At 44.8% G+C, this 25,784-nt stretch overlaps 1 protein-coding gene across 6 annotated transcripts in view; it reads left to right on the top strand.

The window, feature by feature from the left end:
- The window catches only part of SZT2 (SZT2 subunit of KICSTOR complex), a 96,280-nt gene that overhangs the window by 29,651 nt on the left and 40,845 nt on the right, over nucleotides 1-25,784 (top strand). For 4 of the 6 annotated variants that reach the window (XM_069981291.1, XM_069981287.1, XM_069981289.1 and 1 more), the window contains exons 15-35: nucleotides 1,193-1,398; nucleotides 2,403-2,633; nucleotides 2,896-2,974; nucleotides 3,548-3,639; nucleotides 4,684-4,852; nucleotides 5,007-5,121; nucleotides 6,838-6,951; nucleotides 7,890-8,081; nucleotides 8,572-8,666; nucleotides 11,702-11,837; nucleotides 11,962-12,078; nucleotides 12,842-13,031; nucleotides 13,718-13,771; nucleotides 17,337-17,449; nucleotides 17,538-17,808; nucleotides 18,417-18,564; nucleotides 19,202-19,294; nucleotides 20,063-20,144; nucleotides 20,566-20,835; nucleotides 21,803-21,941; nucleotides 22,360-22,476. In XM_069981291.1, coding sequence (XP_069837392.1) covers nucleotides 1,193-1,398; nucleotides 2,403-2,633; nucleotides 2,896-2,974; nucleotides 3,548-3,639; nucleotides 4,684-4,852; nucleotides 5,007-5,121; nucleotides 6,838-6,951; nucleotides 7,890-8,081; nucleotides 8,572-8,666; nucleotides 11,702-11,837; nucleotides 11,962-12,078; nucleotides 12,842-13,031; nucleotides 13,718-13,771; nucleotides 17,337-17,449; nucleotides 17,538-17,808; nucleotides 18,417-18,564; nucleotides 19,202-19,294; nucleotides 20,063-20,144; nucleotides 20,566-20,835; nucleotides 21,803-21,941; nucleotides 22,360-22,476 — 3,023 coding nt within the window. The remainder of the gene's footprint in view (nucleotides 1-1,192; nucleotides 1,399-2,402; nucleotides 2,634-2,895; nucleotides 2,975-3,547; nucleotides 3,640-4,683; nucleotides 4,853-5,006; nucleotides 5,122-6,837; nucleotides 6,952-7,889; nucleotides 8,082-8,571; nucleotides 8,667-11,701; nucleotides 11,838-11,961; nucleotides 12,079-12,841; nucleotides 13,032-13,717; nucleotides 13,772-17,336; nucleotides 17,450-17,537; nucleotides 17,809-18,416; nucleotides 18,565-19,201; nucleotides 19,295-20,062; nucleotides 20,145-20,565; nucleotides 20,836-21,802; nucleotides 21,942-22,359; nucleotides 22,477-25,784) is intronic. The other 2 variants (XM_069981292.1, XM_069981288.1) reach the window with 1 other exon arrangement.

Raw genomic sequence — 25,784 nt, 5'->3', positions numbered from 1 at the left:
GGACAACTACTACAATGGGGGTCCCTTGTCTCTTTGTTTGAATGAAGTTGAGGTCAGACTTATGTGCTGCTCCTCTAGCTTTATGGGATTGATGGAGCTGCACATTTTTTTTTCAAGTACAGTTCAAGAGCTGCAGTCACTATTCTGTAGCCTCAGTGCTGAAATCTTGCTACATTCTGTGTCTGCACAGAGTTTTCTTTGGTGAACTGTATTCTGGAAGGAGTCATCCTTACACCACACAACATACAGTCATCTCATAAAGGAAATTTTCACTGCTTTCCTGCATTATAGAACTCTGCTACAGTGTTAGGGGTTGTCTGTTCCAGTAAAACCAAGCAGAATTGTAAATTTAGCTCATGAGTGTGTTACTGCATGAAATACAAGACTGTTTAAAGTGACCATATCCTGCGTTACCTTTTGTAGGAGATTTATAGATGCATTACATACATAGAAGGGAGGGATGTGTTGGACTTTTATATTGGTAATATTACATCTTTGTTTACTTCTTGAGTTTAAGCTCTTCCGTCGCCTGAGCTTCTTTTCCTGAGCACTAGGGAAGACTCTGTGTGAAGTCTGTGAATACGTTTAGAGTATTTTACTTCAAGGGATAGTGTTCTCCCCTGACTTAATCCTCTTAATCATTGGATGTCCCAGAAGTCGGACCCTCTGAGATCAGGCTCTTGGGACAATTCCATTAGAAATTACATAAAGTTTTTTTTGTTTAAGAACACATTTTAATGTAAGTGTAGCAAAAACAAAAAGCATGCTTTACTGTGAGTATAGACAACTCCTAGGTCCCTATTACATTAAGTAATTATAAGCCGTATTTGGCCGATTACCGGACATTCTGGACGATAATCCTTTGGTGTGATAGGTCATGTTAAAAAGAAACGATCAACTGACATGCACGATGTTGGCCGATCGTTGTCTTTGAACTATTCCATCACATTCCCAACAATCACGATAGCGATGGTCTGCTGCATGTCGCAGAGGCAGCTGATTGCCTCTCTCTTCAACGGGCCACCCGAACAATCTAAAGATTGTCTGGACAGCCCCTCCTGCTGCTTCCCCCTGAGGAGGAAGTGAGCGCTGACCTGACAGGTAGGTGCTCCCTTCCTACTATAGATCGTGCTCTGTATTATGACCCTTAGATATCCCTCCAGGTAAATAAGTTAAAATAACTCTTTTACAGATTTTAGAAGAGCTGAGAGACCGGATCCTTCAGCTGCGTTTCCCTCACAGAGTCCAAAGCAAAGAGACTACCCCTCGGGTCAAGAGAAAGATGTTTGGAATCAGCTCTCCCTCCAAATCCCCTCCCCCACAAGCATCACCCCCTGCCTTCTCAGACCGCTGCTGCCTGGTCCTGCTGCACAAACCGCTAGAGAAACTGCTGATCAAGTGAGTGCAGACGCTGAGGGGTAATGTCCACCATGTGTTCTATTTACGTAATGATGTGGTCCAGTGGTGTTCAGTAAAACTGAAGATAAAGTTAATATTCCCCTTTGTTTCCCGAAAGTCGAGAGGCGTGACAAATGTTAGAGATATCATAGGGTTAGTTAATCCGGAATTTTGATCCCAATTGCCTGACAGCCAGTGGTGGTCAGTCAGGCATGCCTTTCTCCTGTCAGGTAGACACAATCAGGATAACTTTTAAGCTTTTGGACTTAAAGAGTGATGTTCCCCTTTACTGCAAGAAGAGGTCTTGATGATGGGCATTACTTTATAATTGTAGACGACCATTAAAATCCAGTGAACCTCATTGATTAGCTGATCACCTTGGGTCTCTTGCCTTTCAACCCTGTCAATATAATTCAAGGACAACTGAAGTAATTCAAGGACAACCCTGTCCGTGTAATTCAAGGACAACTAGAGTCCATGAGAACTGGAACTTCTCTATTCTGGGTTACAGATAGGGACCATATGGGGTACCCTTACCCCCACCTCTGTTTTGTCCATATGTCCTTATAGGGCATTTCATTGTACAATTTCTCTGCTTGCATTCATTGAACAGGAACAAGCTGAAAGCTGAATGCTTCTCACATGTAAGTGCTTGTTACAATTGTATACAATCTACATACTCTATTATCCACACTCATTAGCACCCACTGCATAAGTTTCTTTCATATCGTTATAGTTTGCTATAACGCATCAGTACAGATACAGTCGGGAGTCCAGAGGCTCATAGAGGATTGACTAGGCCTTATTCAATTATAGCAGACTTTCTGCTATGAGACATATTAGGTCTGTTCAGGTTTCCCGCTAAAGGTGCTGGCATTGGTAGTAGTCAGATTTTTGCAAAGCTGATGATCTCAATATCAGGATCTTTTAATATTAGGCAATGATTGAATACAGATCAATTGAGTTGTTGGTCCTCAATATGTTACATTCTTGTTCTCTTTCAGGTATGACAAGCTTCCTCTGGATTACAGGACTCCTTTTATCCTAAATTTGGAGAGCCTGGCACAACACACGTCTGTCCCCGGACCTCTCATCACCAATCGCTCAGCCTCCTCCACTTTGGCCTCCTTATCCCGCTACTTCTATCACCAGAGATGGATCTGGTCTGTGCAGTCAGGCCTGGCGACTTCTGTACCGACCACTGCCTTGGCACAGATCCTGTCCACTCTGACAGAGTATGTTTTTTTTTTTTTTTTACTTTGCTATTACAATAAATAATTGTCACCCTGGATGGTCCATAATCGGCCAATAATCGTTTAGTATAATAGGGCCCTTAAACATGTTTCAGTAACTGGATTTATTCAGTAAAAACTAAGCTAGGTGATATTTTAGGAACTATTTAATTTTCAGATAAACTCGTCAGGGATAAAGCGATCGATAGAGGTTTATTGGGGTGTTTTGCCTGTGATCCTCATTCTCCTATTCCTCTTCCACTAGGATCCGTCTCTCTGAAGGCTTCCACTTTGCATCGAGTGGAGAAGGCATCATAAACATGGTATTGGAGGTTCCCATTCAGGTAAGGATGCACAGGCAGCCCAGATCCACCTTGTTTTATGCAGAGACTTTCCTTTTGACATTAATGTGCCTGTGCACGTGTGGAGGATTAGGTTAAGTTTTCTATCCAAAATACTGTACTGAACCAGTCACTGATTGACGGGGTGCAAACACTCGGTACTCATGCTGATCAGCTGTTTGGTGTCTGCGCTACACAGTGATTGGAGTCTATCTTTATTCGCTGTGTAGCAATGGTGACCTGTAACTGCAGCTCAACTTCCATAAAAGTAAACAGCAGCTGAGCTGCAGTTATAGATCTCCACCAATACATAGTGAATGAAGACAAACTCAGTGTGGGCACCAACAGCTGATCAGCTGGTGTGGGGTGTTGGCACCCTGCTGATCAGTGACTGATGAGCTGACCCATGGCTAGCTCATTAGTATATATTTGCTGGAAAATCTCTTTAAGACTAATGTTTAAGATGCCAGACTCTTGGTTTGTCACTGCAACAATGGTACACAGCCAGAAAAACTAATTGAAATGCGAAGTTTCAACTTGTACTTGGTTTCTTATAATTATGTACCTTTCTTGCAGAACGATTCTATAGGTGAAGGCAGTATAGAAAAGCACAGCTGCATCATCCAGTACATTCTCTTTCCACCACATGTGACGTCCACCAAGGACAGGTGCGTTATCTCTTCCTGGACTGTTCAGTAATACTGTTCAGAACTGTAATACTGTTCAGTACTTTTGGCGCGGTGGAACAATGCCTTACTTTCAATGGGATCCGGCCGCTTGCTTTACTGTGTGCTATAGGAAGCTCTGATGCGGGCGCGCACTGATGCGCCTGCATCAGAGCTCTGCGGCCGCAAAGATCATCCGGCTGGTACCTTTAAGTAGAGATGATCCGGCCAGAGACCGGCCGTTCTGTGACCCGGCCGGGGACACATAACGGCCTGTCTCATACGACGTGTGAACATAGCCCTAAAAGGTTTTTTGTAGAAATTCTGCCCCAATCTGCTGATGGCACAAACCTGCCCACCGTGGTGTATCTTCTATGGTGACATCAGTCAGTTGGCTTTCTCTTTTACACTATATGGTGAAACAGATTGATTCCTTACAGTGGACTGTAGCAAAATTTTTAATATGTGCTTAAAGGTAAGTTTCCTCTTTGTCTATTTCCAGCACATTACTGTCCCCAGTCTAAAGGATTGCCTTAAAAATGACCGCACATGCCCTGTGTGAACAGGGCATGTGCAGCCGATAGCAAAGGGAAACTAACAGTACGGACCAGAGCACCAGCAATGCAAACATACCTTCTGTGCGGTTGTGTGATTTAGCATCCTGTCCTTCGCTCTTCTGTCAGTTCCCTCTTCAGGCCACGGCCTCCTCCAGAATGATTGACAGCTGTAGGAGGCGGAGTCAGACAGCAAGGCAGGATGGCGGATCACACAGCAGCTCTTTAGGTATGTATGCCTTGCTAGTGAACTGGAAATGTACAGCACAGATATATGCATATCTATGCTGTAAGTTTCCATGGCTGCACGAACGATGCCAGGATCTTTGTGCAACCCAGCTGTGTGATTTGTTGTGCCGTGTAGAGGCACTAAAAACGAGCTCCGATCTCACTTATACACACTTGTTTGTGTCCTTGCACAGCCCCATTTCGGGCTATGTAAAAGGACCCTAAGGTGTCACTAATCTCAGGTGTTCCTTTTGTATGTATGCAGCTTCTCTACAGATGAAGATAATGACACAGAGGTGGAGGCCATAGAGCAGGACACAGAGCTGCATCTGGTGTCCGAATGCTGGGTAGAACCTCAGAGCGGTTACGTCATGGGGACCTCAGATAGCTGGAAACACCTTCATGGTCTTATGTACTCTGAAATCCCTCAGGCAGTGAGTATTTAGTGGCTATATGAGGTGTCTTGTGCTGACTATAGTTCCTACCATGCCCCGTATTCAATGCTAGGTTTAGTTATGGCAGCTTTATATTGCCACCTTATGTCTTGCATTTCCTTTGACATCAGTAACTATTTTTTCTTCATTGCAGCTTTTTCCCAGAGATCAGAGCTGTATAAACATCATGCTGACATTCGAGTACATTGTTCAACTCTGCCAAAACAAAGATGGCGGCTCTCCCATCCTAACCAAAACTGAGCGCACAGGTGAGAATTCCTACAAATTAAATGGGTTTTCCCATCTCCATGATATTCAATCGCATTATGAATGGTGGAAGTCCCATAGGTCCTGAAATTGAAAGGGATTAAGGTACAGATTTAGCACTTCATCTTCTAATTGTCATACACTCTCAGTAACTGTTGGCAACTCCCTTTCCAAATCTTCCCCTATGAAAGAACGTTTGGCATAACCCAACATTCATGTGTTCTTGTTGGAGAGAGGAAGAGTAAGCTGCTGCCAGAGTGCTCTAGCAGCACCTTCCAACAACTCCCAACATGCCCAGTCCAGATGATATTGGGGGAGAGCTGAAAGACCCCATACACTTTGGATGGTTATGAGGTTAGGCTAACTTTTCACTAAATTGTATGTCTTAAAGCATAACTGTCATGTCAGGGCCATTTTTTTTAAAAAAAAAACATTAAATATCAACAGTTTAAGCGATTTTAAGAAACTCTGTAATATGTTTTATAAACCAAAAGAGTTTCCTTCTGGACTGAAAAAGCAATCTCCCAGCCTCCCCCCTCCCTTCAGAAGCAGCAGGATTTCTGTCTCCATTATGTGGCTATGGAGAGGGGAGGGGCTGTTAGGAGTGACTGAGCACGGAGCAGTGCTGCACAGCACAACACCCTGCAATCTTCTCTCAGTAAGTTCATAGATAAGCACTGACCTTTCTGACCCCAGAATCCTGTGGTTTAGGTGCCCAGAGAGTCTACAAACAGCTGACCTTCATGTCACCTCTTCCTGCTCCCTCGGCCCCTCCCCCCTCCATAAGGATAGAATGGAGAGAGCAGAACCCGTCTTCACTGGCTTCTCTGTAATGAAGACGTGTTTGCCTGATAATGCACAGATAAGAAGTCAGGGGGGGAGGCTGGGAAATTGCTTCTTGGAGTACAGAAGGAGGCTTTTTTGGCTGATAAAACCTTTTACAGAGTTTCCTAAAATCGCTTATACTACTGATTTCTGCAATAAAAAAATAAATATGACAGTTATGCTTTAAGTTTTCCCTTCACTTTGTCCCAACAACCTAAGCTGGGCAGGGAACTGAAGTACAGCTCCATTCAAGTGAATGAGACCATGCAATGTTCACTGTGCAGCCAATGAGAAGAGAACTTATCACTGAATATGTGCTATGGCCTCTTCATTCAATTCATTAAATTTGGGGGATTCCTGGATGTTGGACCCCCACCCAAATGTCTTACTTTATTAGATGCATACCCTTTAAGCACTAACAGGGCCATTACCTAGGTAGCAGTAAGGATTCTTTTAGTATAATATAGTGTTTTAGGCACATGCAGCTATTGAGGTTCTTCTCCTTAGCCTCATGTGCTGCACTACTGCATAATCTACTTTTCCTCCTTGCGGATTTAGTTTCTTATACTAATATACTGATGTCTGCAGAGCTTATGCTTATGCACAGCAGACAGTCTGATTAAGCAAAGCTGCAGTTTAAAGTATAAGGACTGAGCAGCAGTGTGAGCCTCTGATGAGATAGTAGGTGGATTTTAGACTACTACTCATAATGGAAAATGGTGAAAATCTGGTTGTAGCTTGTCTGGTTGTAGCTTGTCCTAACAGAGCGGAGCCAAAAACATTTATAATACTGCCCTTCTTGTTAAAAAGCAGCCAGCAATGAAGAAAGCAGAAGCAAGTATTTCCCATGTGGTGCGTCTTTTGGATAATTAGTATTACTAACATTATTGCAGATCCCCTGGAGAGCAGCGGACTGTGCATAAAAGAGGTTCCATTTTACTTTGACCTGATGAAACTGCTTCCCAAATGCCAACAAATTGAAATGTTCTTTTTAACACTGAGCAAAGGTAAGAAAGATGGGGGAAAATTCTGATTATCCAGAATGTTCAAGTCTGGAAGGGGCCATATTATTAGATACTTTGAACTACTGGGCTATATTACACGTGTGCATGCTTTTTCTTGCTCCCTATAGTATGTACTAAAGCCCCTGATGCTGAATTGGTGCACAAATTATTATCTGTAATATAAACTGAGAAACTTTGGACATTAATTCAGATGTATAAAATATAGTACAAAGTGTGAATAAAGCAGAAACCCAGAGCGGCCAATTAGATTAGTGTTCTTATGTTTCAGAAACATGAAACCTGGGAGATGATCGGTGCTGTAGTTTATTAAAGGGGTTATCCAGCATTAGAAAAACATGTCAACTTTCTTCCATAGACAGCACCGCTCTTGTCTCCAGTTTGGGTGCAGGTTTTCGAACATTGTTCCATTGAAGTGAATGGAGCTTAATTGCAAACCATATGTACGTAGGAGGGAGGATCATGGCACATGTGACCCCACTGCTATGAAGTTTGTATCTTGTTGTATATACCACTTTCTGTATCTTGGCCTTGCTTTGTTGCCTGCAGCAGTTCTGTGCACGGGTGTGGAGACCCAGACAGCAGCGGTGAGCTGCTTTTTTTTATTCATTTGTGGATCTTAATTGCTAACCACACCTGAACCGGAGACAAGAGTTGTGTTGTCTCTGGAGGAAAGTTGCCATGTCTTTCTTATGCTGGATAACCCCTCTAAGTCATTGGTTGCACTGTATAGCACAGATTTTCTTTTTGCTGCAGGTTTGATATTAGCATCTCTGAAAAAGTGACAGGTCACTTGTTGACGTGCAATGTGTGTAGGGTAGTCACTCACAGATCAGCAGAGTTTGTTGTTGTAGGATTGGCGTTTACTTTCAGGTATGACTTTAACTAGTGAATATTAACGTAGGATTTGCTCTTTTCCAAAGCTGAAGCAGAATGTTCGTCTACGGAGGCATCACTGCCGAATGATATCCTGCTAAGCTTATTTCATAGCTGCCTTCAGGGCGATCTTAATGACCAAGAGATTCCACTTGATGATCTCGACCACCTGAGTTTTATGGAGCAAGTTCTACAACGTGACCGTGATGGGCATCCCGCTCCCTTCACTTACCCTCGAGGTACGTACAAGAGCAGTGTTCCCCAGTGAGCAGCTGTCAGTCCCTCATAGAGGCATATACTGTAGTGGGCTGATGACAAGTCACTGCTCTCCCATTCTCTTTTATACTGTATTTTTAATCTTTTACCCCTAGGCTGACTGTTTAAAACAGTAATAGGAAAGCTGCGTCCTACATTACAATTACAATTCCCATCATGTCTAGACAACCAAATCTTTGGATTTGGCTGTCCAGGCGTGAATGGAAATGTAGTTTTGCAACAGCTGGAGGGCTGCAGGTCCCCCCCCACCCACCCACTGGTTTAAAGTTACAGGCTTTTAAGCCTAAGGCTGCACTACTGAGTATGTCATGATAATGGGTCCACTTGTGACTTGTCTGGTGCATTTTTATCATGGAGAGCTGCCACTCTGTAACCCCAATGGGTACATAATGTACTTGGCTATTGATGATTGATGATTTTTGTCCTCCCCCCCCCCTTATTGGTGTCTTATAGAGGAATCCTCGAAAAGCACAGTCCCCTCTGAAGCTACAGATTCATCACATAACAGTAGTCACCACGAACTGCCAAATTCAGGCAGCACATTACAGGTATTGCAGTTTACTGACTGTCTCCAGCACATTTTCATTTCTTTTATAAACAATGCCTCTCTTGTTCTCTTTTTGGGTATGGTATTGCAGTTTAGTTCCATTGAAGTGAAAGGAGCCAAGTTGTAATACCACACATACCCTGTTAACAGGTGTGTCACTCTTTTTTTGGGGGGAAAAAAACGCTGTTACTTATCTTGTAACACCCCTTTAATATAAACATTAGGTAAGTACTTGCAAGTGTACATTATCCACAGTCTGGTCTCCCTGTCATTTTCTCAGCCCACAAGCATGTTTGAATTCTCTGCAGTCTGGTCTCCAGCCTGCAAATCTGTGTGTACTAGGTGCAGTTAGTGTTTACAGCCCACAAGCCTATGTGGCTATATCAGCTTTTTACACAAGTTCTTCCCTCTAATTCCTGTCAGTCATGGTAGGCCCCCGTCCATTAACAACCCCCCTTGTCTGTTTAGGCATAGTAGGAATTTGCAACAGCGGGAGGACTACATCTTGTGCCCCCCTGGTATATACCATATATAAATTTGACCTGCTAGAGATAACGTAGAGGCCTGGACCTGCAGTTATTACGAGGATTGTTTGGCTATCTTACGCACCTATAATTGAATCTCTAAAGGGAATCTGTCGCTAGGTTTATGCTGCCCTCATTTAGTGAAAAAAATGCTGAACAGATTGGTATACTACTTACGTCATTCTGCTCAGCCGTTCTCCTGATATGCAATAGAGTAGACTTTGTGCTACACCACTCCCCCCACCCTCCAGCTGCTGATTGACAGCTGTCAATATACAGTAGTTCAGCAGAAGCTGGTGGGCTGAGCGTGCTGGTGCTCATGGAAAACCAGAAATGCTAAGCACATGCACATTATGGAGAGAATTAGTTTGCCATGCTCAGAGTTGTTGTTCAGGGTTTTTTCTCTGAAAGAGCTGTGCAGAACAATGTAAGTTCAGAGTAAGTTCTGTTCAGCTTTTCAGTCACTAGTTTATGCAACCCTTAAATAGGGAACTGTAAACTTGTTGACTGAGTCTCTTTAAGGACTTTTTCAGGGCAATTGCAGTCACTATGCAAATGTATTTGTTTTCATTTATGCAAATCCTTTCCTCTGTTAGTGCTGACAAGTTTTGTACGCCAGCATATTGTGTTACATTGCTTGGGATTTACATCAAACTATTTGCATGGCTGTCTTGGAACTATCAGTTGCCGTCCTCATGTAGAAACTCACCTGGTGATGTGAAGCAGACGGGACAGTCCAAGCAGAAAACTCCAACAGATTTACAAGATTTATCTATATAAATTTACATGAAATGTGGGTCTTTGTGCAAATTTTTCCACTGTTGATTTTGAGTTGAGTAGTGACTCAACTCACATCCAGAGCTGCATTCACATTGCATTTTGGGCCCATTCAAAAATGTATCTCTTATCCACAAGATCGGATTGGGTTTTTATCATTGGGATCTTCAGGTGCTTGGCAATGTTCAGAAGCACCATAGAGAATGAATTGAACAATGGCAGCATATGCATGCTTGTTTCTTCCCGTCTCTTGATGGGAGGGGGTCCCAGTAGTCAGTAGATCATCTTGTTAATTTTTATTCTGTCGATAGAGGTATTCTTCTTACATTTATCTTCAGCACTGTTTTCACCAAAGTTTTTTTTTTTTTAAGTTTTTATTTATGCTTTTAAAATACCAGTAAAACAAAATACAGTTGAACAGAAGGCAGTTTCATAAAAACATTTCTGCAATATTCATACAAATCAATATGGGATGGGACTACAGATGGGAGAATTGCAGATAGTCCTTAGATTTGCTGAAGCAAATCTACCACAGCAGTGAAAAGAACAAGGGCATATAATGGGACTGCAGCTCATCCCTGAAGAAGGTGAGTGATTAACCAAAGGACAAGACACTCATACACACAACTTCCCCCAGGCAAGACCTTCCTCCCCCAACAAGTAACCAGGAGCCTCTAAGGCCTCATTCACATATTCAGTGTTTTTCAAGGACCATGATTTTAGTCCGCTAGGTAATCTGTGAAAAAACAGTCCATTATTGCATCTGTTTTTACCTCTGTGTCTGTTTATTTCACTGATGTGCACCTCGTCACTCCAGTATGTATTCCACTATGTGCAGGCATCATGCAGAAGACATGATGAGCCTTGTAGTCCCCCTGTATATAACATGTTTTCCTCTCCCCTGTTGTGCTGAGCCTTGTAATCCCCTCTATTCCTCTATCTGCACCTATGCAGGTCTTGTGGTCCTGCAGCCATATTCCAGTCTCTGGTCTCCGGTGCCTGGCCCGCCCCAGCCCCCAGCATAGGGAGATGGCAGAACCCTCACTTCAGTCTGTGGTGCCTGGCCTGCCTCCAGTCCCCGGAACAGGGAGATGGCAGGACCCTCTAGGTCTTCAGGGAGTAGCAGAGGCGTCCAGCAATTCAGCAAAAGGCAGTCCCGCAGCCACACTTCAGTCTCCATTGCTGGGCCTGCCTTTAGCCCCAGCAGCATCTCCCGAAATATGGCTAGAGGTAGCGGGGCCGGAGAGTTATGAAGTAGATAGAGAAATTTTGGGAGGTGAATGATTTTAACAATGCGGCCTAACATTAAAAGTGGAAGTGAAGACCAGACATTCAGTTTAGATTTAGTGGCATTAATATTCATCTGGCGCTCTGTAGTACCATCACTCCAGTCACTCATTACTGCAGAACACAGCCTCAATACTCATGAGGGGCTGGGCCCCTAACCACCTGATTTACATATTGATTAAAATGAAGATTTAACAAGAACAACGCTAAGGGTAAAGGTAAGAAAAGTATCTCATTTTTAGCTTCCTGTGGTTGTAAATGGTGGAGATAGGAGAGGTTGAGAGGAGACTGTGAATGGTGCAGTGTGCTGGAGTTTGCTATATTTATACTGTATACAATTCCTATTCTGCTGTATAGTGCATATAGCGCCTCCAACTGGCAAAAGCATATCAGTGCTCTTCGTATGTATATGCTTCATGTGATGACCTACAGTGAATTCCCTTCTTAGAGTCCATGTCCCACAGAAGAGACGGAGGACGGCAGAGCGCTGTCACACTCGGAGGAGCTTCCGCGGTGGCGATGCTACGCTCGACTGGTGAATGCACAGCACCTGCTCCTCACCTTCCTGCCTGCAACTTTTACAGGTAGGTGTAGCAGAGCGATTCTTATCACAAAGGAGAAACCATCTTATGACCTTACATATGGTGTCTGTAGATTTGCTGCTTTAAAATTGTGAGTATTGGTTATTGATGATTATTTTCACTGCAGACGCCCAGAAGTTGATGATTCCCCCAGACGCCTCCACGACCACAGAGGGGAATTCCTACACAGACAATCCTCCATCTAATGCTGTTATCCCCACACTGAGCATCACTCCTGCCGGGGGTAAGATAGATATGTAACACATATGGAACATGAAGACACCTGCACATGCCGACTGTAGGTGCCTAAGGCTCATTATAGACTAAAGGATACAACCACAATCACACAGAGCTTATAGGGCTGTTTGTATTATTACTATTCTACTGGTGCTAATTTACAGCCTGAGTTATACTCCAGAGCTGCACAATGAGAGTGCAGCTCTGAAGTCATGCAATGACCAGTGCAATGGAGAGCTGTAATCAATGTAACTCATTGGTTGGGGGTCTGAACACATACACCTCTGACGTGTCAAGTTTTTCTAAGCACAAATGACATGCTTATATATGTGTCCTCAGTGAAAGATATATTAAAGGGAACCTGTCACCCCCCGTGCCGGGGTGACAGGCTCCCGACCCCCCGTTAGAGCCCCCTATACTCGCCTAATTCCGCCGGGTCCCGCTTCTGGAGGTGGTCGGGTGATGAAGATCTCAGCCGCTGCAGCCCGGCACGCGCACTGAGAGATGAGTCCAACACCCATAGAGAATGACAGGAGAGTCCAGCGCTCCGTCATTCTCTATGAGCGTTGGACTCATCTCTCAGCGTGCGCGCCGGGCTGCAGCGGCTGAGATCTTCATCACCCGACCACCTCCAGAAGCGGGACTCGGCAGGATTAGGTAAGTATAGGGGGCTCAAACGGAGGGTCGGGAGCCTGTCACCCCGGCACGGGGGGTGACAGGTTCCCTTTAAGGCTGGATGGAGAATGGAGGTTTCTTTTTTTGTGCTTCAGGTAATGGACAAGAGTCTGAACACAAGAGGGAAGTGCACATCTCCTTCAGCCGCCAGTCCTCTCTGCAAGACATGATGAGCGGCCGTCGTCTCCGCTGCCCTGTCTACGTGTACAATTGTTCATTGGAGTCGCTGCGAGAGCAGCTAATCAGCTCCCGGCAGCAGCGAATGTGCTGTGACGTGTTCTTCAGGTGGGTTCCATGACTCCTTCCGGTCCTTTAGAATTTGTGTGAATGAAGCAGCTATAAAAAAAGCCTGTATAAAACAAAATGTTACATAAAAAATTAGTTTAGCTACCACTGTGGTCATCTGCATGTTGACCAATGGATTTGATATGTGCAGTATGGCCCGCAATGGTCAATTGTTGCAAAACTACAGCTCCCAGCATGTGCTGTCAGTGCCTGATAGGAGTTGTAGTTTAGAGGCAGCTGCAGACCATAGTTTGGGGATCATAGCCCTAATTGAGTTATGTAATGAGTCCTCCACAACAGGGGGCGCTTCTATAGCAGATATTTAGGAGGGTTCCTGACTTATGACCAGCTTTCTCTCTACAACATCCATGTACCCCAGATAAAAAAAAACAAACAAAATAAATCATAGCTGCTTTCTTCCAGAAACAGCCCCACTCTTGCTTTCAGCTTGTGTGTTGGTATTGCACTTCAGTGCAATTGTAGTGAATGGAGCTGAGATGTGATACCACGCACAACCTGAGGACAGGGGTGGTGCTGTATTTGGAAGAAAGCAGCAATGTTTTTCTAATCCTTGATAACCCCTTTAAGAAGAGTGCAAAGAGATTGTGATCATTTATTTTTTACACTGTGGCGGTGGTCACTGTTCTGTAGCGAGGCAGCTGCTAACCCCATGCTCTCTTCTTCAGTGAGTTTAAACAGGAGTCTGTATCGTGGGGAATCTTTCAAGAGTTGAACACCAGGTAGTATCAGTTCGCAGCAATGCTTTGCCTGTGCAGGAGATGGTCTTGGGGTGCTGGAGTCTGGGGGTGTATGGAGACATGGTGGGCTTAACCAGTGCTTGTGCTGCATGTGCTGAACTTGTTCATGTATGAAGTATGTTGTGTTCACGTCACAACGTCCTGTGGAATTCCCCTCTGGTATTGGCTACAGCTCGCTGATCATATTCGGAGTGTTGCTAATCCACATCTCTCTGCAACAATTGCACTGAGCTCAAATCTTGTTGTTGCCTGATTCATCTCACTGCTGTGGCCTTATGCACATGACCATATCCTTCTTTACTGTCCGGAATCTAGATGGTAGGGTTCAGTAAGTCATTAATATTTCCTGCCATCAAACTATAGTAAACCATCAGTAGTGTATTCAGTATTTCCTAATCTGGAAAGGCAAAGATGAGTCGCCTAATGAAAGCCCCAGCCCTCTACTAGCAACTCTTCTGGAAATCCCAGAAGCTGCGGATGTGCATCTGTAGCTGTCCGGGTTTCCAGAAGCTCCCATAGACTTCTATAGGTTCTTCTGTGCCATGATTCCAGACAAACGATCAGGACTGGAGATGGGTATGTTTATATGCAGTCATCAAAAGAATTGACTCGACTAGATTCAACTGTACCAAATCCTAATCATTGAGAAGTGTATGGTCTATACAGGTTTTCAACCTCTGGATCCAAGCAGTAGTTTTTCCATTTACTGGCAGCTTTATATCTAAGGCCCCGTGCACACAGAGCAAGAGCAGTGGAATTGTCCTCCGCAGAATTCCGCCAGCCTCCGTGTCATAATGACACTCTATGGGAGGCTCTTGCGCTGCATCTCTCTGCGCTTAAGAATGAACATGTTCATTCTTCAGCACAGGGAGAGAAGCCGCATGAGCCTCCCATAGAGCGTCATTATGACACGGAGGCTGGCGGCATTGTCCGCAACGGAATTCAGCTGCTCTTGCTCTGTGTGCACGGGGCCTTAGTCTAAAACTGAAGTTCGTACATCAAGAAGTGCAGAAGGCTAAAAGATTCATGCTTCTAAGACTCTATATTCAGACGTTCTGTACTTTGTGTGTAGTTACGGATCTACAATTACGGACAAAAGTAAGGACCTATTCACTCCTATTGGGCTATTCTCGCGTCTGTAATTTTTCAGATCCCTGAATAGCCTGGACACAACAACAGAAGTCTATGGGATCATCCATAATTTTCGGACATTACGGAGGTAATCTCAGTAAAAAAAAAAAAAAAAAGAAAAAAAAAAAAATATATATATATATATATATATATGGATCCGTAATTCATCCTTCAGTCTGAAATTGCTGTTTGGTTCAACTAAGTCAATTTCAACGTTTTGGCTTACAAAACTTGCCGAAATCGCTGGACAAATATACCCTGTAGAAAATTGTGTATTTAACTTTACCTAACTTTACTTTACTTAGTTACTTTACGCTTGTCCAGCAGGATATCATTGGAACTCACCCCGTAAAAGTAAAGGCTATAGGGAATCGGTTATAATGCAAATGCTAAGTATTTGCACCCCCAGACCCTGTTGTTAGTGGAGCTGATGTGTAACATGTGGGATTCTTGTCTGTGGGGTTGGAGGTGTCGGTGCTCTGTACTAAGCGAATCATAATCTGCATTCTCTGTGTGATGCTATGTGTTACCATCGCTGTCTATGTTGCTGATGATTATTGCCCTGTCCTGTGAAGTAAATCTGCTTAAAGCTACAGTACCACCTATACGTCAGGAGATCACTGAAGCTACAGCACACTGTACTGTATATATACTCTGTGTGTGCAGTCAGCTCTCCTACATAGCCTCCATGTTTTTCAGATTTCTCAAACCACCAATACGAAGGATTGGTAAAAGCCTGGAACACAATGCACATTATTAAGTTTCTGATCTTTTGCTTGCTATGCATTAAAATGAGATCAACACATCACATGATTTTTTATTGCACCACCATGATTGGTATACTAAATTCTCTTGGTTTATATAACTTGGTGTATATTAACCCATACTATGACAATAATGTATGCATATTTGCAAATCCTTTTATTTTTCACTTGGCATATGAGCAATATTCTAATGAGCAACTGGAAACAATATTATTCTTTCCGATATTCAAAGTGTGCCTGTCATGACATAGAATAAATAAAAAACCCCAGCAAATATATAATTTATATAATCAGTGCTCTTCTTATGCATGCTGTTTATTGTTATGTTGCTTCCCCAGTGACCCATTTGGTGGCCATTGTGCTGCTCATGCTTCTGCATATCACAGTAAAAAGAGTGGGCGGCCTTTTTTATCAGTTAGTTTACTCATCTGGAATGACGCACGGCCACTGGCCAATCAGCATTCATCTTCCCTGGGACAAATTATATTACGTCCTGCATTTGGTCTTTTTTTTCTTTTCTTTGCTGTTACTAAAGACCAGATTGCCTTAGTGTTGGTGCCTCGACTTATTACGCTTTCAAGTAAGTGAGACACTCAGTATAGGATTGTATATCGTATAAAAAACAGGCAAACACAGTAAATTGCAAATATGTAGTATATCACCTCCCCATAAAATTATAAGTGCCCATTTAAAGTGTCACTGTCGTTTTAAATTTTTTAAATTTTTTTTTTCCCCAGAAATCAATAGTACAGGTGATTTTAAAAAACTTTGTAATTGGGTTTATTAGCCGAAAAATGTTTTTTTATCATGAAAAAGCAGTTTGAAGCTCTCCCGACCCTGTCTTCATGTTTATCTATGGAAAGGGGAGGGGTTGAGGGGGATGAGGCACCAAAACAGGACAACAAAGAGTTAATTCAAAGCTACATTACCAGGCTATGTCCTCTGAAGTCAGCACTGACCTCTCTGACCTCTGAATTTCGTCTTTCACACAGGTCCTGCTGTGTAATCCTTTGTTCTCTGCTGGTGAATAATCTCCCTCCTCCCCCCTCCCCTCTCCATAGAACAGACAGGGCTCGACTGATGTAAAAGAGTCGAGATTTCCTGAAAATGAGCAGTGAATGAGAGAGGAGAGGAGGGGGGACCTGGGGAAAGTCTTTTTAAATGCAGATAATTGTATATTTGCCTAATAAACCCATGTACAACGTTTCTTAAAATCACCTGTACTATTGACTTCTGCAAAAAAAACTAAAACAACAACAACAGCATGGTAGGGATCTTTGTAGCGCACAAGCCAACTTTTTTTTCTGCAGTGCCGGAGCTGTGTGCGTTGACATTTCCTTTTCTTCTGCAATACAGGCGAGTAGGATGACTTCCAGGAGTGCACAGTATCCGCTCCCGGCCACTTCTCTTATTTGCAGTAGAAGCAAATAGGAGGGCTCCCAGGCACACACAGTGTACTGAGAGCTGTCCTTCTCACCAGCCTGAAAGGAAAGGCTTCTGGGCAATCACATTAGCCCTGGAGCCGTCCTATAGTGTTTCACTTGACTGTGCACATAAAAGATCACAGCACCACTCGACCAGTTGTCAGGGAACACATTACATGTAGTACTAAAACTGATTTTCTGTCTCCCTTCCTCCTGCTCCTTCCTCAGGTCTCAGTACCAGGAGCGTCCATCAACAAATCCATTCATCCACCACAGGCAAAAGGAACTTGTGAATTACTGCAACCTGCTGCAGGAGCACTATCACCAGTGCTATGTGAGAGGTCAGAGCTGGGCACTGTGGGAGAAGAGTTGCGAGAGTTTTGGTAGGTAGTGACTGATTCTATAATCATTATATCTGTCCCCTTTTAGGCTTGTTCAAGGCTCTGCAGCAGTCCCTCTGGGTGTCCCACCAAGACCTCCTGGTCGCTATGGACTATTGTGAAGAACAGCTGCAGGAGATTGACATCACCAACTTCCTTATGACCCTGTGCGGACATCTGCGCAGCTTTCGAGAAACTCAGAGAGACATTGAGTCCTCCCAGAACGGACAGCTTCGTAAGGCCAGCTTCCGCATAGGTAGTCTGGAACAGGAGGATGAACCGAATGTACGTGATGGTGGGGTGTTACATTCAGAGTCAAGGTAAGGAACTTCTTGTCTACAGGTCTAACAATAATGGAGGACTCATTCTTTATAGTTTACCCCTGGGCTTGTATCTTGCAGTCGTCTTACCTTGTGATTGGCACTGGGTGTCGCCAGTCTATTTATACCAGAAACCAGAAATTTAGGTTTTGCCTAAGCTATGTTTTTTTGTTCCCTGCAATCTTCTCTTTTACTCTATCCTATATGTGTATGGTTTTGATTCTATATTCACATGAAAAGGTATCCAGCACAAGCTCAGGATGAGATATTGTCCTGTTCTTTATTTAAACCTCTTAGCATGCTTGAAGGATGGGACCTAGCAGCTGCAGCATTAACGTGTTTTTTAAAAAAAAAAAAAGATATTCTCTACTGTTTACATTTGCAGTGTATTTTTATAGTTTTTTTAGCGCTGTTTTTCTTATACAAAACTCCCTGGTTTACTTTCCACAGTCATGAATTACATGATAAAATCCTGTCTTCCTGCCAGCACCACTAGGGGGCGCTCACTACATACAGATTTATACAGCTCCAGATGAACCAGGAGAGGATTAAAAATTAGACAAGTAAAAGTCTTTATGACAATGACTTATAATCATTTTTCTTCTTAGTGTGGATACAGAAGAATGTGTAGAACAAGAAGTCACTGAGGCGCCCACTCCAGAACCGAACAGCCAGCTGTGTGCAGAGTTCCAGCTTTCTCACTTAGACACAGGGCAGGCTTGTGAGGTGTCTCCAGACCTTCACAGAATCATACAGGTACCTCTACTTACTCTATCAATGGTCTGTTCATTTAGCTGTACACATAGCAGTAGGTTGAGGGATCATTGAGCTGAGCAGGTATCAGGGGATGTGAGGCCGATATTGCTAAAGGCAAACTAATAGCACGGGTATACGTATATTCTTGCTGTGAGTATCCAGATCACACAGCAGTACATACTTACCTAGTACGCTGATGCTGTAATCTGACATCCTTTTCTCCGCTGTGTATTCAGGCCCCACCTCCTTTAGTATGATTGACAGCTGGAGGAGGCAGGGCCTGAGGACAGCCAGAGGACTGGAGTGTCAGGTGCCGTATCACAAGCAACACGAATAGTAAGAATACACTGCTGCTTGTGATTTGGAAACTGACAGCATGCATATACATATTGTTCATATAGCCCTGCCATTCGATTTTGTTGTGCCATGTAAAGGTGCTGCAGCCAAGTGCCGATCTCGCTGATTGTTGCACCGAGAGCCCTTACCCTCGGTGCATTATGGTCACTGAAAATCAATTTGCATTTAGCTGGAGTCAATTTCAAAAGTGCATGTGGGTGCAGTTATAGCTGCACTGTGGGCTCAGCGCGTCCCTCCAGCCTTAATTATCATATATCTTTTTTAATATTTAAAATTATAGGATAAATTTCTTGCCATCGGAAGTCTTCATTTCAAGACGGTACCATCAAATCCCCACTACTTCTTCTATTGTCCGTCTTCCCAGAGAAGGGAGGTAAGCTGATGAGCAATTTTCTATTGCGTGCCGCGTTGTTTCTTTAACTCCAAACAATTTATATGGGACTTATATAAACAGCTTAAATCAGCCAGGAACAGGTGTGTTGGGAAAGGGCCCATTATAAAGTTTGAAACTCCATGTATCAGGATACAGGCTGCTTTTGGCCTTGTTCACTGTGGAGTGCAAGCTGATCGGTGTCGGTGCTGGGTGCCAGGCACCCTGATTAATCAATGACTGATGACCTATCCTGTGTATAACTGATCAGTATGTTTTGCCTTGAAAACTCCTTTAAGTTTATAACAACTATTAGTTAGCTTGCTTAATACTAGAGTCATGAATCAACACGTTTTGGCACATTTAGGCCACTCCTTTTATCGGGCAATGAAGAAAAAAAAGTCTGTGGCTGTGTCACAACACTGTTGTGGTTCTGCCACATCCTCAGCTTGTGCACGCAGCCTGACTATCCTTACACTTGTGTGCCAGTATACAAAAAGTATAATGGAGGGGTTTGAATAGAGATTTATGAAATATCCAGTCAATGGAAGTGTTATAAGAAACTCCTTTATTGGTATTGAGTAGAGATGAGTGAACCTCAAACATTCTCTGGTTCATACCATATGTGACATATCATTACCAGTGGTTGAAGAAATTGGATACAGCTAAGACTACAGGATAAGACTGCCTTGAAAACCTGGGTACAGCCATAGGCTCAAGGTTCATCTCTAATCTTCAGATGATAATTTCTCTGTTTGCTTTATGTAATAGGAGGACACCACTCAGGACACAGGGGAAAGGAAGCCGAGCGAGGATATGGAAGTCTCAGAAGCAGAGCAGGCAACAGAAGAAGGTGAGGATGGAGAAAATGATGGCCCTGTAACATGTCTAAGGGTACTTTTCCACGGGCCGATGAGGGCCCGATTAATAATGTAAACGAGCGCTGATCTGCTAGATTGGGGCTCGTTTACTGAGCCTATTACACGGCCCGTTACCGATGTCCTTGTAGCCCTTGTTAAAACACCATACTTCTCCTGCGCTCCTTCTTCCTCCCCATCCCGCGCGCAGCAGCAGCTTCGGTGCGGCCTGTCTCAGCTGACCGACCGGTGACTGATGATTTTATGTTTGAACCTAAATAAACAATCAGCCGATGATCGTGTTAGGTTGTCTCTATTCCACAGAGCATTAATCGATCGAATCGGGCCTGTTATCGCTCCGTGGAATAGGGCCCTTACAGCTAATTTTCTCAGGGAATTCATGCATTTCGTCTACAGGTAATACATCAACAGGGGGCATTGCTACTGAGAGTGACCCCGACCTGGAGGTGGAATATCGAGAGCATTCGGATAACGCAGAGTCCATGTCCGAGTCGGAGACTGTAAATCAGGACGACGATTCCTTCAGTGTTCTGGGAGGAGACTCGCTGAACGGCCAGGAGATGTCTGAGCTTGAGATGCCTCCTCTGTTCGTGCACCTCATCTGCTCGGTCACACATAAGAGCCAGCACGGCTCCATGCCAGTACTCACCTTGCCCACCTGCCTTGGTAAGTCAGCAGATTACAAGATTGCAGCGAGTTTTCTTTTTTCTGCAAATACATTTATATAGAAAACTTGTTTCCTTCGCCTGATAATCTACTCTTTCCCTCCAATTGTTGGCAGCTTGTTGTCTAGGTTACCAACCACCTCTCTGCTCTACTAGTGGCTTCTGCTTTTATAGCAGAGTGGTGATTGGTAACCTAGACAATGAGCTAACAATGGAAGGAAAAGAGCAGCATATTAGGAGAAGTTTGCTAAATTATTGAATTTACAAAAATATTTAAACTGATGAGTTCTAAAAGTTTAACTGTTAGTTGAGATGGAAATACCCATTTAGGCTATGTTCACACTGCGTATGAGTCCGGCCGCATTTCGTACGCCACCGTACATGTGCGGCTGAAACTACAGTTATGCTTGTTTCGAAGCGATCTGAAACAGGTCATTTACTTGGAAATCTTTGCCCAGCCCAATATATCACAGAACTTTTTTGATCGAAAAATCAAGTTCAATTTGGCTGAAATAAGTACTTTGTGCGGGACCGCATGGAAATCCACGGCCGTGAGTTGGAACATTTCTGTCCTCAAACAATGGTCTTGTTAATTTTTTACAGCGCCGCATACGATCCGGCCGTAAGCTCATACGTAGTGTGTATTGTGTGGGCATATATCGTATACGTTCAAGCGAACGCATCAACCTCAATACTATGTGCGTATATTCGCGGTTCACACTAAGGCCGGACTCATACACAGTGTGAACATAGCCTTAAACTGTAGAATAACACTTCTTTCTGATACTTACCAACCTGAAGTGGCTGATAATGGAGAAATTATTTACATCAACCTCACTCAAAATAGAAGACAGGCTTTAGGCTTACTATGACATGATAAATTTTCAGCTATATTTCACTGTTAGATGAATAGGAAAAGAGGGGATTGTAGAAACTTTTCCTCTGACTTTTATTTCCTGCCTCTGCAGGTGAAGTGATCGGTTGCCTTGAGAACAGTGAAAACCTGCAGAGCATCTCACTGGCTGATTTGAGCATTATGCTGGATATCTATGTCCTTACTCTACCCCTGGAAATTGAGGGAGTGAATGACGAATCCCAGCACACCCGGTAGGAACCAAGTATCTCTGGAGTCTTTAGTGGAATCCTTATACAAGGAGAGACCATACTGTGCACTGTAGAGCTTGGGCTATACACAGATTTCTTGTCACGTGATCATTGCTGTTGGTAGGACTGCATTGTATCACTTTGTCAGATACTAAAAATATTATCCAGATTTATTTTCAAATATCCTTGTTACTTATAGTATATCCCATGGCATTGGGTTAGATTTTATGTTGCATGAGTTTCCAAGCACAACGTGTCATGTATTGTATTATCTTACTTTCAGTTTGGGTTCCCGGCTTTTCTCCTTTTCCCGTCATGATACCTGTCTCTCCTGCTTACACTGCCTGCTGTATCCCTCCCTGCACTCCCTTCCATTGTGCTGTGATTTTTAGTTTGCTCCATATCCTCTCCTTTACCCCAGGTACACCTCCGAGAGCAGTGTGTCCTTCCCTCGTTCCCCCGCACAGCCATCCTCATACCGCTCCGATGAAGAGATACCGCCAACGCTAGAAAGATTCCCATCCAATGTGGACCAGAGGTGAAAAACTGGAATCAGCCCTCTGCCACCAACTTGCCACTCAGCACTAATGATATACAGTACAATTCCTTATCATTTCAAGACAGATTCATATTATTCATAGTGTATGGTTATTCCTAAAAACTTTATTTAGGAATTAAGGAATTTTACTGTATTATTGCATCATTTAGCATGCTATGTGCCTCAAGGAAGTATAACTCTATCTGACCTGCTTACATATAGAATCAATTTACAGTTGCATCACCGTGTACATTACTTCTACCGATCCTGCGTTACATCCAGTATTATACGTCAGAGCTGCACTCACTATTCTGCTGGTGGAGTCACTGTGTACATATATTACATTACTTATCCTGTACTGATCCTGAGTTACATCCTGTATTATACATCAGAGATGCAGTCACTATTCTGCTGGTGGTGTCACTGTGTACATACATTACATTACTTATCCTGTACTGATCCTGAGTTACATCCTGTATTATACATCAGAGATGCAGTCACTATTCAGCTGGTGGGGTCACTGTGTACATACATTACATAACTTATCCTGCACTGATCCTGAGTTACATCCTGTATTATACGTCAGAGCTGTAGTCACTATTCTGCTGGTGAGGTCACTGTGTACATACATTACATTACTTATCCTGTACTGATCCTGAGTTACATCCTGTGTTATACTCCAGAGCTGCACTCACTATTCTGCTGGTGGAGTACTTATTTGTAACCCTCACATCCTTACTTAGTTGCCATGTTTCCTATTTCAGTTAGTTCACTGGATTTGTATAGGATAAAAAGATTTTCCAGGTTTAATACATTGAACCCAGACAGTCAGCATCAGGGTATAAACAGGATTGCAAGGATTCATCCTCTGCTCCTGGGGAAAAAAAAGTGACAACAGCCGAGAGGATGAATGTATGTCTCCGCTCAGCCGCTGTCACTTTTACACCGCTCGCGGTTACACAGCAGATAAAGTCTCATTTTTATTATACAACATGGACCTTGGGCAGCCAGATTTTACCCCCAGGATGAGGAAGTACCTCAAGCACTGTATCTCTCTGGTTATGTATGGTTATGAGAGGAGGTGAAGGGGAGAAAGGAAAAGATGATGGAGGTGACAGAGGAGGGGATGATGGGGGTGACAGTGGAGGTGAGGGGATGATGGGGGTGACATAGGAGGGGATGATGGGGGTGACAGAGGAGGTGAGGGGATCATGGGGGGTGACAGAGGAGGTGAGGGGATCATGGGGGGTGACAGAGGAGGTGAGGGGATGATGGGGGTGACAGAGGAGGGGATGATGGGGTGACAGAGGTGGGGATGATGGGGGTGACAGAGGAGGGGATGGTGGGGTGACAGAGGAGGTGAGGGGATGATGGGGGTGACAGAGGAGGTGAGGGGATGATGGGGGTGACAGAGGAGGTGAGGGGATGATGGGGGTGACAGAGGAGGGGATGATGGGGGTGACAGAGGAGGTGAGGGGATGATGGGGGTGACAGGAGGGGATGATGGGGTGACAGAGGAGGTGAGGGGATGATGGGGGTGACAGAGGTGGGGATGATGGGGGTGACAGAGGAGGTGAGGGGATGATGGGGGTGACAGAGGTGGGGATGATGGGGGTGACAGAGGAGGGGATGATGGGGGTGACAGAGGAGGGGATGATGGGGGTGACAGAGGAGGTGAGGGGATGGTGGGGGTGACAGAGGAGGTGAGGGGATGATGGAGGTGACAGAGGAGGGGATGATGGGGTGACAGAGGAGGTGAGGGGATGATGGGGGTGACAGAGGAGGGGATGATGGGGTGACAGAGGAGGTGAGGGGATGATGGGGGTGACAGAGGAGGGGATGATGGGGTGACAGAGGAGGTGAGGGGATGATGGGGGTGACAGAGGAGGGGATGATGGGGTGACAGAGGAGGTGAGGGGATGATGGGGGTGACAGAGGAGGGGATGATGGGGTGACAGAGGAGGTGAGGGGATGATGGGGGTGACAGAGGTGGGGATGATGGGGGTGACAGAGGAGGTGAGGGAATGATGGGGGTGACAGAGGAGGTGAGGGGATGATGGAGGTGACAGAGGAGGTGAGGGGATGATGGAGGTGACAGAGGAGGTGAGGGGATGATGGAGGTGACAGAGGAGGTGAGGGGATGATGGGGGTGACAGGTGGTGAGGGGATGATGGGGGTGGATTTAGCATCGGGGGTCTAATCGGCGCAGAATAATCCTATTCAGACCTGAGAGGGATCCGGGCAGCTGTCAGAGAACCGGGTCGGCGAGGAGTCGGGGTGCGCGGGGCTCCCCCGCTCCGGGCTGTAACAGGAGTGGAATGCAAACCGGAAGATGGGGCAGCCCCGGCATCCACCGGCTGCCGCCAACGCTGTTTCCACCTGGTGGCCCTGGACGCCGGGGCTGCCCCATCTCCCAGTCTGCATTCTGTTACAGCCCGGAGCGCGCACCCCGACTCCTCGCCGGCCTGGTTCTCTGACAGCTGCCCGGATCCCTCTAAGGTCTGAATAGGATTATTCTGCGCCGATTAGACCCCCGATGTTAAATCCACCCCCTCATCTCCTCTGTCACCCCATCACCATTGTGATGCTGCTGCTCCCGGGTCCGGCAGCCGCAGGGGGGACAGCATGCAGCAGACGCTGCTGTGCCCTGCTCCCGCAGCGATCAGCCTGACTCTCTCCATCCTCCCCCCCGCAGCATCTTCAAGCCCGTTCCCCCACAGAACGCTGCTGAGCTGCTGGGGGAAAGGAGAGAGCTGCGGTGACTGGTGCCGGGACATTGCTGGGTGATAGCAGTATCCCGGCACCCAAAGCAAAAGTTTATTCAGTTTCTCCCACTCTGGCGGGGGGGGGGGGGGGTGCAGAGAGAGCGCTGCACACACAGTTCTCCTGTCTCTCTCTCCTCCCTGGTTCCCGTGCCGAGACTTCAAGAAAATGGCGCCGCCACCCACCCCATGTACTTCAGCTGTGTACTGCGCATGTCTATGCGCATGCACAGTACACAGCGACTGAACCTCAATGTAAGTGAACCAGACGGACTCCGTCGGTTCACTCTAATGATCTGGAGGTGCCGTATAGCGTCTGTGTGTGTGCCGTGAAATGACGTCACACACAGACACTATAAACATGGCAGCCCCCTGTGCAGGAGTAAATTTTATTAAAAATAATCTAACACTTAGTTATATAAAAAAAAAATAATCCAACACGCTTATTTGATCTTATTACTTTTCATTAAAAAATTTCCAAAAATGTGACACTGTCCCTTTAAGGGGTTCCGAAAAGATCTGGATTATTCCTCCTCCCACAACCTC

The sequence above is a fragment of the Dendropsophus ebraccatus genome, chromosome 8 (genome assembly GCF_027789765.1).
Source record: "Dendropsophus ebraccatus isolate aDenEbr1 chromosome 8, aDenEbr1.pat, whole genome shotgun sequence".
NCBI lineage: Eukaryota > Metazoa > Chordata > Amphibia > Anura > Hylidae > Dendropsophus > Dendropsophus ebraccatus.
The sequence above is the reverse complement of the archived record's forward strand: the minus strand, read 5'-3'. Positions and strand labels throughout refer to the sequence as shown.